The following is a 14,351-nucleotide window of genomic DNA, read 5'->3' as shown; positions in this document are numbered from 1 at the left end:
TGTGCAATGTGAAGCTAGAAGCAGCAGCAGCAGCAGTCGAGCAAGCGAGCGAGATAAAAAAGAACAACACAACGGCCCGGTAACTACGCTCGACGCTGCTGCTGCTGGGCTTGTGCATGGCTAGCAGGGCGATGCACGTGCGCGCGCGAAACTGCAGCACTGAAAAATAAACAAGTACACACACACACACACACACACATTCACACGGCAGCGGTAGATAGCTCGTCTGGCGTGGCACACTATGCGGGCTTTTGTGTGAGTTTTGTTGCTGCCGCTTAATGCCGGAAATTAAAAGACACATTCGCAGGATCGCGCGCGATCAACTTTCTCGCGTTTATACAGTACACACACACTGTATACCAACCATGAGTAAATACACACGTGTAATTGGGCGCTTGCATACAAAAATACACACACGCGCACACGGACAAACACGTATACGGTATGACAGTCGGAGGAAGGAACGAGCGAGCGAGAGAAAAAACTACGGCAACAACAGCAGCGCTAGCAGCAGCGGTCGAGGGAAAGAGCGATAATGCACGATTGTAGTGCAGTGGTGCAGTGGACGAGTACACAGAAGCCATGCACTTTTTGTTGGCCTGCATGCGCTGCTCCGAGAGAGAGAGAGAGAGAGGCCACGCGAATCGTATGTCACCTCTTCCTGTCTCCTGTTTCTCACCTGCGCGAGACTTGCCGCAGCTCTATTCGTGTGCTATGCGTGTGTTTACATGCATTATCCGCACTCGCATAAATGTATGCATGTATGCGCTCTTTGCGCTCGGCTATACCAGAATTGTATCATCGCTGCGCGCGCGCATCAAGTACCTTCTTCCTTTTACGTATCGGGTATCGAGAATGGTATATGGCTCTCTAAGGTCGCTCGGCAATTAATGTCGACTCGACGTACCAACAGCGCTCGTACATAAATGCACGTATTATAGTATATACGCGACAGCTCGGCCCCGATCTGCGCACACGTACACGACTCCATTAAGGATAACCTTCGGGCGCTTGCATACGATACGATATACGTGTATAAAAGAATGACCAAGTAGTTGTGTTGCATGTAGGAACGAAACAACAAGCGACTGTTAAAAACAAGACGAAGCTTATAAGTTAGTCCGGAGCGATTCCGATCGATTAGCTAGACAATCAACTCGGTGACACAAGGTATATAAACGCTCTCATTATGTACTTGGCCGCGAAACCGCTGAAAACCATCTAGGGTAACCGAGCCGGTGAATGGCCGTTTTTTTTTAATTGTGTCATTGCGAAAAAACGTTTGTGTGGGTGCCGTTCAATTTTTCAGCCAACTACGCATCTCATTTTCCAAGTCCAATTGTCGTACGTAACGAGGAAAAAGTATACAATTATATATATCGCATATCCAAAAGTGGCCGCGCGTTCGCTATGGTTGCAACTTTGGTCGATCACTTGCTAGCGTAAGGTGCATCATAGCCTACATATATTCCGCGCGCCACCTCAACTATGCATCGCTCGCTCTCTCGGCGCGCTGTATATAATAGCATCTACAAAGCAGCAGCAGATTCAAGCTGTTTCTGCGGTTTTAGCTGAAAAACCGCACTATGTACTCTTGTGTAACCTAAGCTGCATGTAGCTTCCGCTTTTTCTCACGTCTCTCTACATCAGCAACTCTTCTCTCTCTCTCACTCACTCCATTGCTCTCTGCCTTTATCTCTCTCTCTCTCTCGCTCTTCTTATATACACTTGATGCAGCGAGAGAGAAAGAGAGGGAAGAAGAGTACTGGTAGCCAAAAGGGAATATACACAAGAGAGGCAAAGAGGCGTACTCTACATGGAGCCGCGTGCGCTCCTTACCTCATACACAAGCCTACACACACACACACTTTTTTCGTGGCAAATAGCGGCAGGGGAGCTTTTGTCGGCATTACCCGTGTAAACGCGTCTGTATGCGTGTGAGTGTGTGTGCTGTGCGAGTTTATGTGCGAGTTCACGTAGCAGACGACTACGCCAAGACGACTGACAAATTGTAAATTCTCATTAGACTGCAGGGAGACGCGTACGCCCAAGAGAGAAAGACGCAGCGGTAGCAGCAGCAGCGCCGGTAATAGTGATGTCGCGCGCGCTACGCTAGCCTCCCGGACTCAACTCATTAGGCCTAAGTTTCTGAGATTTCACCAAGTTCTCGCTTTCTGACTTTGCAGCAGCTCACCCCCCTGCGCTTGCGGAACGTCTTGTCAGTGTATAAGAAGCTACGAATTAATGGACAGACGTCGTCTCTCTTGGTTTTAGCTTAGCTAAAACGTGCCCTGGCAGCGGCACCTACTATTCTTTTCACTCGCGCGAATTCTACATTATACTCGCCTCGAGCAAAATATATGTGTATATGTGGTATATACTGCGTTTTAAGAAATTGATATTTTTCGCGGCACGTTTCTTTGCTCGTGCGAGTCGTGACGCAATTCTGTTTACTCGCGCTTGACTTTTTTTTTTATTTTGTTCTCGAAAAACTTTTATTTCCCGACCATATTACGATGGAAAACTTTTTTTTGTCCTCGCACATAATGGCTTCGAAATAAATCGATTCTCGTAAGCATGATACAACTATAAAATAAAAGAGTTTAAATTATTCCTTGTTCGAGTAATATGAAATTTTTATCGGACTCCATATCGCGTGTCCGTCGATTCGATAAAAAGGACCTTTTATTATATACGGATATCCTTTGGTCTCGCAGAGAGTACATGATAAATGCTTGATGAAAGGCAAAGTAGTCCATTCAATTTTCATGATACTCGGCCGAGCGCTTGTGCAAAAATTAAGGTCGATAAGCTTCGACTCTCGTCGTTCGTCGTATGCAGCGCATCGCAGCAGCATAGAAATTGAATCGAGGAATAGAAGGGCAATGTAGCGACGAATGAGTACAAGCTCATGGTCGCACCACCGCACACTTGGACTAGAAAAGGGGAAAAAAATAAAAATAAATAGTTGGTGATGCTTTCAAGCCGTGTACCGCGCGTGTATCGGACATCGAATCGCATCTTTTTCATGCGCGAGCTTTTTCCTTTCAGGCGAATTTTATGCAAATATTTAAGCATGCTCGGCAACTCCCGCGCGCCCCTGTATATTAACGCGAGCATGTATACATTCGAGTAGGAGGTGGATGTATGCGTGTTTTGAAACTTAATCTCATCAAAAGTTGCTGAATAAGAAGAAAAAACTTGATAATACGCTACACGGCCTTGACGAGCATGTCGCATTTAAACGGCCTGGAGTATGAGATAATTACCATTTAATTATATGCTCCGTCGTGTATTACCTCTTCTCAAACACGTGATTTTCCAATATTTTTTCTTTCACATATATCTTTGTCGCTGCGCATTTAGTAAATGACAAGGAATTATTTGATGTATGCATAAAATAAATACGTTTTCTTTAACTTTTTGTTGAAGTTTAGTGAAGAACTCGTGTCGTTCAAGTTTTATAACAGTTCAATCTTTTTTTTTCAATTTTTCAATTTATAATGCAATATATTTATTTTTGACCGAAAAGATACTTAAAAAACAAACTTAATGAATGAGGTAAGCTGATTACGCTCGCTTTTATTGAAAATGCTATGAGACGTGGGAGTTTTCTTCATAAGTATTAGCTTTCACAATCATTAGAAATTTATCAAGCCCAGTAATACTTCTTTTCGAGTCCTGAAAAATTCAAAGCCGCATACTCTTTGAAAGCGAAGCATCGACGTATAAGAGAGCTGAAAAAAGAAGAGGAGCGCGCGCGCTCAAAAAAACGAGGGAAGAGGAAAAAAAGTATTTGGATGCAGCGCAGTCTGCAATCGACCGGTGATGTAAATCGACCCAAATTCCACTTGCCACGTGTGTTTGTATATATACGTGGATAATACACGAGAGTATACGGAGTGAGTCGCTGCTACGACATCTGCCGCTTATAGTCGTCACGCGAAAAGCTTGATTCAAGATAACACATAGCACGAGCGCCCGGAATAAGAGATACATTTTCCCCCCACTGAAGTTGTTTTTCTTCTGGAGCGTGTGAATCTCGAGCTCGGATATCGTAGACGTGAATCCTCTCTTTGTTATGAAATCTTTCAGAAGTAAACACATAAATATTTATTAAAAACGAAACTCTATACGAAAAAAAATATTATTCACGTGTCAAAAAAAAGTGTGAAAAAATGCATCATATTTGTGCTCAGTGCATGAACAACCTCGGTCACGTTTCTGTGATTGACAGTGTATATAAAAAAAAACACTTAAACGATTATGTTGTTGAATTCTTATCTTTTACACTGTCACAACCGCGAAGCAAAATGCTAACTTACAATTTTTACCGACTGTGAAATAAAACTATCGACATGTATCATTATAAACTTCAATGAATAAACCACTCTTATCTCGATTTTCTGATATTAGATTAACAGAGATGATCAATGCCCTTTTGTGAAGATAAAAAGTTTTAAAATTAAATTTTTCAATAATCTGTAATTTGGATCAAATTCAATATCAAACGATTGAATTTTAAATTTGAATTAATCGAAGAAAATTAAAATCGACTTCACTCACTGTAGGAAGTACTTGAGAGACCAATTTCAATTAAAACGTAAGCTTTATTAATCTCAAAATTGTACCGAAATCTGTTAATCGATTTTCAATCGGCAAAACTTTTCATTTAACTTGTACCGAGCTTGAATTTCTGACAAGTCGACTAAATGACATAATGAAAAAAACCAGTTCTATTTATTGGTGTCAAGAGCTTAGATTATGCTTCCGAACAACTGCAGGCTTCATAACAAGCCTCATTTACATGTCTGAGAATTCCCCGAAGTAATTTGATATTCGACAAAAAAATAATTATAATAAAGCTGCTAAAAAGTTGCGCCAATTAAGAGTTAATATTTCATTGAGTTTAATGCAAGTTAAAATGCACAACATTATTATTTAGTATCCATTTGCATGCACCTATTCATCTAGAATTTTACTTCTGATGCTATATTTTGCTGCCAAGTATATGCGCACAATGAAATAACGAAACTTTTTTTACATTGTTTGTTTCAGGAAGCAGCAGTAGCAGCGGCAACGACGGACTCGGAGGGATGCTAAACGAAGTCGAGCTTGCCCCGCTGGCGAGATTGAGGCTATAGCAGAGTGGTAGACCAGTTTGCAAAACATTATGCTGCTCTGAAAACATATTTATACTTTGCCCTTTCAAACACCGGAGTGTGTGCGCGCGTGTGTGTACAAGTGCGCATGCACGTAGAGTAGCAGTTGCTTGGGATTTAGAGCAGTTTTAGTGAAAAAAAAAGAAAGAAAGAAGAAGGAAGGAGAGAAAAAAAGCAGAATCTCAACATGTACAAACTGTTGAGACGCGGCTCGGGTCGTATGCTCGTGCTCTGCGCGGTCTTGTTGTCGGTGCTGCTCTGCCTCTATTACGTTAGCCAGACGCAGTCGCCCAACGGAGCCGCGAACGCTCCCGCATCGGCGGCCGCCGCGGCTCTTTTGGCGGACGCGGGCCTCGACCGGGTGTTCACCTCGGCTCAGCCGGAGTACAACGAGGCCGCGGACGCTCAAGTGTCCAGCGATACCTGTCCGCTCATCACGCCCAGAGAGGCCGACATCGACGTCCAGGCGGAATACGACAAATTCGAGTTTCAGGTAAGGATCGCTCACGAAATCTTTTTCATTTTCACCAGAATCGATGATTATTTCCGAGGCTGTAAGGCGCGTATCGTGTAGACGGCAATTACTCGGGCACCGAATCAGCTGCGCGAAGCGAGAAAGAGCTGGTAATAAGCATTTCATCTTATTAAAAGGTACTAAATAATCACGCAAATTGAAACATCCAGAAGTGCTGAGGCGACATTTACTTCCACTTAAATGGCTTAATTCCCGAAAGCTCCCGACGGCCCCCCTCCCCTCTGCGCCTTTTACAGCTTGCGTACGCGGAACGGATAATTTATCTTCTTCAAATGCAATTTCTCTCTTTTAACTTTTCGATCTTTAAATGAGCTTGCTTTTTCGCCGCGAATCTAAATTAAGCTGGATCAAATTTGTTGCCGCAGTCATTTATTGCGCGCGAAAATTCACGAAATTCTAATTACCGAAACAGAGGGGGAGTTGGCATACAGTCGAGGCAGCTCGCAATGTTTTCGTTTGCCATTATAGCTCGTCGAAGCAGTATTTAATGCCCAAAGTATCGATGTATAACTGCGGTGGTGGCGCGCGAGCCTCTTATAATAATAAATTTGAATTTGGGTTTAATATCGTATACACATGCGGCCGCACAGAAACAATGATTAGTCTTAGTCGATTTAAGACTGCACTTCCATGAATGCAGCCATAAAGGCGAAATTGCCTGGCGCCCGCGCGCGCGTGGACAGTCGAGCTAGGTCCATAAAGCGATTTAAAGTCACTAGCATAAATCTCGCTTTAGCACTCCCGGCATCGTGCACAAGCTATGTATGCACTAGATAAGTCTTCTAATCGCTGTACGGGGCTTAATGCGTTTTGCTTCATATAGCCAAACCAAGGATAAAATTTCCAGAAGTATGAACGGATCTTGTCGAAAAAATTAAGAAACATTTCATCCACAAAGTTCGCGCGCGCAAGAAGTAAGTATCAAATTATCCATCATCGTGTTGGACTTTGAAAAAGCAGCGCAACTTTTGCCTAGCTCGAGCCTTGCCTCTTCTAGATGTGCATTGTGTGCTCTCTCTCTCGAGCTTTTTTTCTCACGCAGGCGTGCGTGCGGTGGATTATTCCGCTTCGTCGACACGATTAAAGGCCGCTGCGATGTTCGGGGCTGATCTCTAGGTGCAGACAGCGCTTGCGCTGACGGACAGCAGCAGCAGCGGCAGCGAGGGGTGCACAGCGCGCTTTTCTTCCTCAATCTACGTTGACGTCAGTTGCGAGCCAACTTTTTTGCGCTGCTTTCTTATCCGACTGTTCGAGCCCCTGCTGCTCGGTGCGGTAGTGTCGGCGGCGGCTCCTTCTTATCGCCTGATTCTTCGCTATCTGCCTACAGCTTTTCCTTTGTTCGCGCCGCGCGCTGCATCTTTCATTTTTTACTCTCGCAAGTTTTATTATTTCTTACTTAGTCTGGGTTGCTGCTACTGCTGCTGATTCTACTGCTATGTACCGTAGCCACGCCACAAGACGCCCGGTTGTAGTAGCAGCAGCCGCAGTAGTAGTAGTAGTTGCTCCTTGCCTTTTTTCTTCAGTTACGGCTTTTCTTAGTCGTCTTTTTACTTTTTTTTATCTCTTTGTGTGCTTGCTGAATCTGAAAACGGCGAGAAATCCTGAGGAGAGTTCCCCAGAGTTGCGCGCGCGCGTGCGCGAGCTTGCACAAGGCAGTAATATAAGAATCTTAATTTAGACGAGATGTTGAAATGAGAAAATTCCTCGGAGCTTAGTTGACCTAATTATTACAGCGGAGCGATCTTCAAATTCATCAGCTTCTCTGCAGGACCCTCTCCACATATTAAAATGCTTACTCTAGTGAAATTGTGAACGTAAAATTATATCTATTCAAATCTTAAAATTGAATAACTCTTATTCAGATTCAAGTTGTTCTAAAAACCTTAGATAATGATGATGCATTCTAATTACGATTGAATTTTTGAAAAATATTTTTACTTAATTTTTTTCAAGTTCATTCGTCATTGAAAACTTGCCGGACAAAACAATAAACAAATTTAGGGTAATAAACCATGAGAAAAAGAACTTACATATTTTAAGTTTCTATTGATTTGGCTTATACGGTTAGTTCTACTTTGTCACTTGCAGATTTACAGATATAATTAAACGCCATCTATTGGTAGAGGCTACAATTAGTATTATCGTATCCAAAGTGGTTAAGAACTGGTCGAAATGTTTGAGACCATGAAATTGTCATATTCACATCTTTTAAAACAACTCAAAAAAGTGGAAACAATTAAACATACTTAGAAGAAGTGAAAACACTTTTTTCTAATACACCAAGTTGGACAAAAAAAAGATTTAATTATGGTACTATGATATCTAGCAAGCAAATTATACAGTGAGCTGATATAACTCACTTACGAGTTTTCATGCGCCACGTAGCGCTTAAAATGTAAACTATAGTTTGAACTTGAAATTTTTGCCGATGCGAAATTGATGTCTTGCTCGGATCACAAAGAAGCATCCGTGCAAAAAAAATATTTTCAAACAAAATATAGGACTGTTGTAAAATAAAAATTACTTTTGTAAATTGATTTAACTCATCCTAGAAGAAAAGCAAAATTGAGATTATCCAATGGAATAGTTTGTTTTCTGAAAAATTGGTCTCGAAAAAAGTCATGCGTATGATATTTTTTTTCAACGATATCTCTTTCACGAGTACACGTCCATGGGCGATGCATTGCGAAACGAGACAATGACCGTCTGAGTCGTTTATAATGAATGCACGACACAGAGAGGCGTACTGAACATACGTGCGCACACACATGGAGGCAAAAGGGATGTGTATTGGCTGCGATCCAACGGAAATGTCGCTTATGAGACGATTAGTCCCGCCAGCACGATTCGTCAAGTATATACCACCGGGGTGAATGGCTTATCTCTTACACTGCGCCAATATATGCGTATGTGTGTGTGTGTGCGTACTTGCTTGTCTCGGACGCGTTGGTGCTATGTGTGCGCGCGCGTATCCGCCGATGTAAGTAGCTTTAACCCGTTGTGCGTATCGTGATATCGCTTCTCCGGCGCTCGTGTGGTGATGAACGATCGGCCCAACGCGGTGTCAGCTGACGAATGATTGATTACATCGTTGATTTTGGGCTTATTGCTGATTCTGACGAACGTATCATATTGATCCCTGTCGTCGAATGAATTCAAGTTACACGTTTAAAATCCATCGCTGATAAGAAATCGTCCCGGTTTGAAAATGAAAAAAAAAAACAGTTTGAAAAAAGAAAAAGATGAATGCACGGTTAGAATCGCGCGTGCAGCGCCGAATTCAGTAGTTGCCGCGTGGTTATAGAGAAAAATTGGCTGACATTCGAGAAATTGCCAACACACGCGCGAATAATTATGCCATTTATCTTGGAGCGCTTCTCGTTCATACGTGTTTTTCGCGCTCTTTGAGGCGTGCACTGCTCCAAGTATCCGTCGTGTATACCACCTAATAAATTTTTCTTTTCATCCTTTTGCAAGACTAAAATCGATCGATTGCGCTACCCGAGCTTCGAACGGGTATCAAAATTCTTTATCGCAATTTATTTTCTAATTTGTTGGATGCTGTGTAGAAAATTTCTTACCTCGGATAAAATACGGTTCGATCGCGACACACCAATACGCCTCCGACATCAATTGAAACGTATCCTTTTGTACGTAAGAAATAGTATTATTGTAAAATTTTAGTGAAAGAGATGACACAGGCGGCTGAGAAGCTTGTTGTGTGTCATTTTTTATTGAAGCTTAAACTTCTCGCAAAAACATCGTTCGCAGAAAGGATCTGTTCTCGATATAGAAACGATACAATCGGCCCCGTATACCTATTGTTAAAAGAGCTTTTCAAATTACACACATTTGTAGTCAGATATAAACTTGCGACTTCGTTGCGCGACGCTGAAAAAAAGGAGCTGCGAGCGAGAAACGCGATAACCGCGGATTACTCGTCCAACTAGCGCAAACGGGGGGGTCTGCTTCATCTCTCGTTTTCCGTTTTTTTTTCCTTTTTTAACCGTCACAGCGTAGTTTGCTCATTTTTTGCAGAATTTACTATCGATCGTCATCCTCCGAGTATTATCTTCCCAGATGAGAATATGGAGAAGATAAGAAGATCTGATAAAGAGAAAATGCGCAGCTCTTATATTTATGGTTGCGAATATAAGCTTGGCGTAGGGGGGATTTCGTACCCGGGATACACCAGATGCCTCCTCCGCTTTTCCTGACGCGTCTATAAAATTACTTCGCCCGAACTTCATCATTGGAAATTATTTCGACACTTTTCCAATTTTTACGTATAAATTTTTTTCTCCTCTCGCGATATTGTACGACCCTGTGAATATAGTATTTCGAGACAACAAATATTCTCTGCAGTAAATTTTCCTACGGTTACTTTTTTCTTTTTTGATTGTAAAAGATTTTTACTTTTAAATTGGAACACGTAAAAATTTGTGCCAAGTTTTCGCATCCAGTGCATATAACAGGGAAAACGTAATGAGCGCATCTTGTCTGATAAGAAAAGTTGTAAGCGGTTTTCCATAATGTTGTGGTCTCCGCGCGCGCCCGTACGAGATGGGAGAAAAGAGGAAAGACTTTTTAACTTAGCAGCCAATCGATTATCGATAAGTTGCGAATGAAAAAGAATAGGTGCGAGTTACCTCTCTTAGACTCACGACGCCCTGGACTTATTCGATATATAGGTACGTAAGAGCTATTCGACTGCGCGATGAAAAAAAGCGAAAAAAAGAAGAAATTCAATCGAAGACGATAGAATCGCTTGTATTGCAACCGATGCATTTCAATGAAGTTTGCTGGTTAAATCAACGACGTCTTGATGGCCATCTCTATGTGTGGGGGCTTGTAACATTATACAATTTTAAAGTTCGATATGTTTTCCAACTCCTCAAAAGTTTACCTTTCCTCGATATTTTTTCCTCGCCGAATGAGAATTCGAATTTGAATTTTTTTTTCGTAACCCAGATGCATATCGCATTCTTTACCGCTCGTCGTTTTTAAGAGTACTTTCGGAGTATATATTTTACACTCCGTGGCAATACTCTGCATATCGGCTGCAAAATGGGCCATATTCAGGACAATATCTCACTGTAAGCGAACCCATTGCTGAGTATAATACTTGCCACTACTAGCTCTGCGCAGTACATTCTCTCTCTCTCTTACAAGACGTATTGTATGCATTTGCTTCAACCTAGTTTCCTGCTGTATAGTTGACTATTCATCAATATAAAGTCTGACAGGGCAAAAAAATAAAAGCACCGAGTACATGCATATACATTAGTCTATTCATCATTTTCTAAATTGTTTTAGACTTTGCTTTTGAATCTCAAGTCAATACTATAATAGTTTAAAATTGAGAAAACTGGAAAAAAGCTGTCGAAACAATGGTATCACAACTCGTTTATTTTTCGATGAAACATTTCAAAAAAAGGAATGAATTTTTCTAGCTTTTTGCGAAAATTATTTAATTACTATAAAAACGTACTGATAAAACAAGGTTTAATGATCGCTGAAATAGGTTATCTGAAAAGTGCTCATTAGTTTTTCAGCAATAAACTTACGACATCTATACGGGATGAAGGTTTCAATCGTTTCGAGAAATAACGAGCTCGGTCTCTAACGCACTCGAATATTGCAGAGTGCGCGCCCAAGTGCGCAACAGTCGCTGCTCGAGTAATCGTGGTTTTTAATCATGGCCACGTAGCTAAACGCTACGACATAATACGCGCGCGACTTTATGGAGTATTAAATTATGGCCGCGTTTTTGACAAATCGTAATAATATAAGCGCACAACACCCCGACGCGTCGGGGTTTACAATGTACGGTCGCAGTCGCGGGCGGCCGCGGCAAATAGTCTGGAAAACATTTACACACGTGTTGCCGGAGATTTGTATATATTATAATAAACGTCATCATCGGTGGCTGGTGCTGGCTTTGAAGGAGCTCTTCTCGGGGCTCGAAGCATATCGCGCGGCAGCTGTGCGCGCACATAACGTGCTGCGGCTGGGATCGCGGCGCAGGGTCACGTGCGAAGCGCACGATACCTATATAGCATGGTACTGTATATTGCATTCGTGCTTGCGGGCGCTCCTTGCACGACAGGCGCACAGCACGGCAAATTTAAACGAGCAAAATACTCGTGCCACAACCGGACAAAGCTTCTCGCGTTCGGCTGGCTCTCGTCGCTTCGATATATATACGTACTAAACTCGTGCCAGTGTGCGGAGCAGCGCCGCAAGCTATATGGCTACATTATTTTAGTCTCGAGTGCCACCTCGCGTGTTTTTATACGCTATGATGAATGCGCGCAAGCAAGCCAGGCCTATTGAGCGCGAGCGAGCGAGCCACGCGCCCCCCTTTACTCGGCAATAATACAGCTGCTGCAAGCCACACATATGGGTCTTTGTGTGCAATTTTTTTCGTGTCAGACTCGCTCTCTTTTTATGCTCTCTCTCTCTCTTTCTCTTCTCGTTACTCTTTTCATTTCTTTTATCGATGCAGTAACGGCAGCAACACGTACACACGTATATATACGTATAAAGTCTACTTGATAGCTGAACTTTCATTCGTGTGTGCCAGGCATGCAAGCAAGGGTCTTTCGGGCACTGCTCGCGCCATCGACGCGTATTCGCGTATACCCGTCAAGCGCAAAGATCGCTTTGATTCAATCTCGACGCCTACGCTTAAAAACTTACTAATCTTGGTCATTCATACGTCGTTACATTAATTCAATCGTTAAGGGAGGCAATCTAGCGAATAAAGCAGCACGCGCTAATTATTCCATCTTCTACTTTTGCGCAACCTATTAATTAATATGCTTACTATTATTATTTTATCATTCAATCTTGCATTAAACTGAGCGTTATAGTACAGATTTGAACTAATTCAAATTCAACGAGCTGAACCCATTTTTATGAGTCGGAAAAAGAAAAATAATAATACGAGAATGGCAAAGCTATTTCAAAAATCAAATTTTCAATTTCATTTTTGTAAATTTCCGCAGGATATTTCTCTCAAAGGCTCTAAGGAATCCTAGTTTGTCCATTTTCTCAAAATGAAAATTATCGGATCGAAAAACTTTAATTTTCTTGTTTTAAAATTTGTTAAATAATTTTGGGCACAACTTTTACAGCTTTGCAAATATATTATGAAACTGATTCTTATAATAACTGGAAAGCTATGATAGAAATTGATCAAGATATTTTAATCAACTTGACCGATCATAAAGCTGAGAAGGCATGCTATGATTTTTAATTTATTATTATTTTAACCACAAAATAATATAAAAAGCTATTTAAACAATTCACATGTTTGATGTCGCTACAATTATTTGCAACTTTTTCTTGCAAGTCTAATACCAAAAAGAAGAATCTTCGTTGACTTATTTCTCTTTTGCATCTTATTACGCAGCTATCGTCCGGTCTTCACTTACAGTTTCCTTCCTTTCCAGAGCAACAGTGCACACATAAAATGTACATACACCTCTAGACACCCACCCAGTATATACTGTCTGCTCTTCATCCTAGGTTTGATATCACGCGAGCCCTTCCATGTATACAGTGCCGTAGCCGCTTGGAGCGTATGCGCTCGCAATTTGCCTAAGCAAACCTCCTCTGGAATTTCATATCCTAAGAGAGACACACGGGCATGTAATTTTGCAGCGCATGCAATAGCCCGCCGAGCCTTCCATTTCTATCTTTTTGTACGTGGTACATGTCGCTAGACTCAATACGACTCGGAGTCGAGAGGCCAGATCGTTTCGTTCTCGGATTCGGAAGTTTAGTTTTTGCGTTATCCATCTCACTTCCCTCTCCAGCCTCTCTCTCTCTCTCTCGGCTTTTGCCATAGAGATATGCATTCGCCGGTGAAGACGAGCCGCGCTTATTCGTATTCCACTACTGGTTGGTGGCGTTGGCGCTTCATGTGCAGCACGTTCCTTTTTTTTCTTCTCCCTCAAGGGTACAATTACGAATAAAATTCATTGCTCTCTTGATAAATGCGCCGCGCGCACTTTCGTTACAGTATATACGCGCGATTCTCGCGCGCTTATTTTTTTTTTCCTTTTTTTTCGGACTCGCACGCTGCACAGCGCCGCTGCGTATATATCCGCCTTTTATTGCACACGCGCGCGTGCTATATTCACGAAAGAGGACCCGCGTAATTATTACACCTTTTTCATTCTACCCATACGTGGTGAACTTTCCGTACTGGCAACGACATTAATTAAACGCGCTAGCTAGTTTCTTTTTCACGCTCTTCTGATTCATTACTACTTTTAGAGATAAAATGAACTGATGAGCATGTAATGTCATTTTAGAAGCGGTGAGCAGGATTAAAAAGAAACTCGGCAAAATGTTTCTTCGCGACAATCTGTAATTAGTATCCAATAACGCGATATTGTTTTAAAAATAATTGCGCAGTAATGATTATTTCGTACGGCTCATTCGCGAACGACTACAACCGTACGAAGGTTGATTCCGAATTAAGTTCATTATTGAACCAAGTACAGTCATTGAATTATACGGCTTAATACTTAGAAAACGGAGCAACAAGCCTTTTGCAGCGCGTGGATCGCTGAAGCGCCTCGAGAGCGAGAAATCCAAAAACGGAAAGCCCGCGGAAGCAAAGCTTGCTTGGCAGCAATTAT

General features: G+C 42.0%; 1 protein-coding gene across 3 annotated transcripts in view; it reads left to right on the top strand.

The window, feature by feature from the left end:
* The window catches only part of LOC106652640 (alpha-mannosidase 2), a 106,618-nt gene that overhangs the window by 23,196 nt on the left and 69,071 nt on the right, over positions 1-14,351 (top strand). For all 3 annotated transcript variants that reach the window (XM_014371715.2, XM_014371716.2, XM_014371714.2), the window contains exon 2: positions 5,059-5,655. In XM_014371715.2, the coding sequence (XP_014227201.1) occupies positions 5,350-5,655 (306 nt within the window). In that variant the 5' untranslated portion in view covers positions 5,059-5,349. The remainder of the gene's footprint in view (positions 1-5,058; positions 5,656-14,351) is intronic.

This window comes from Trichogramma pretiosum, unplaced genomic scaffold, assembly GCF_000599845.2.
Source record: "Trichogramma pretiosum strain Unisexual culture from Peru unplaced genomic scaffold, Tpre_2.0 scaffold26, whole genome shotgun sequence".
Taxonomy (NCBI): domain Eukaryota; kingdom Metazoa; phylum Arthropoda; class Insecta; order Hymenoptera; family Trichogrammatidae; genus Trichogramma; species Trichogramma pretiosum.
Note: the sequence above shows the minus strand (reverse complement) of the source record. Positions and strands in the feature narration are given on the sequence as shown.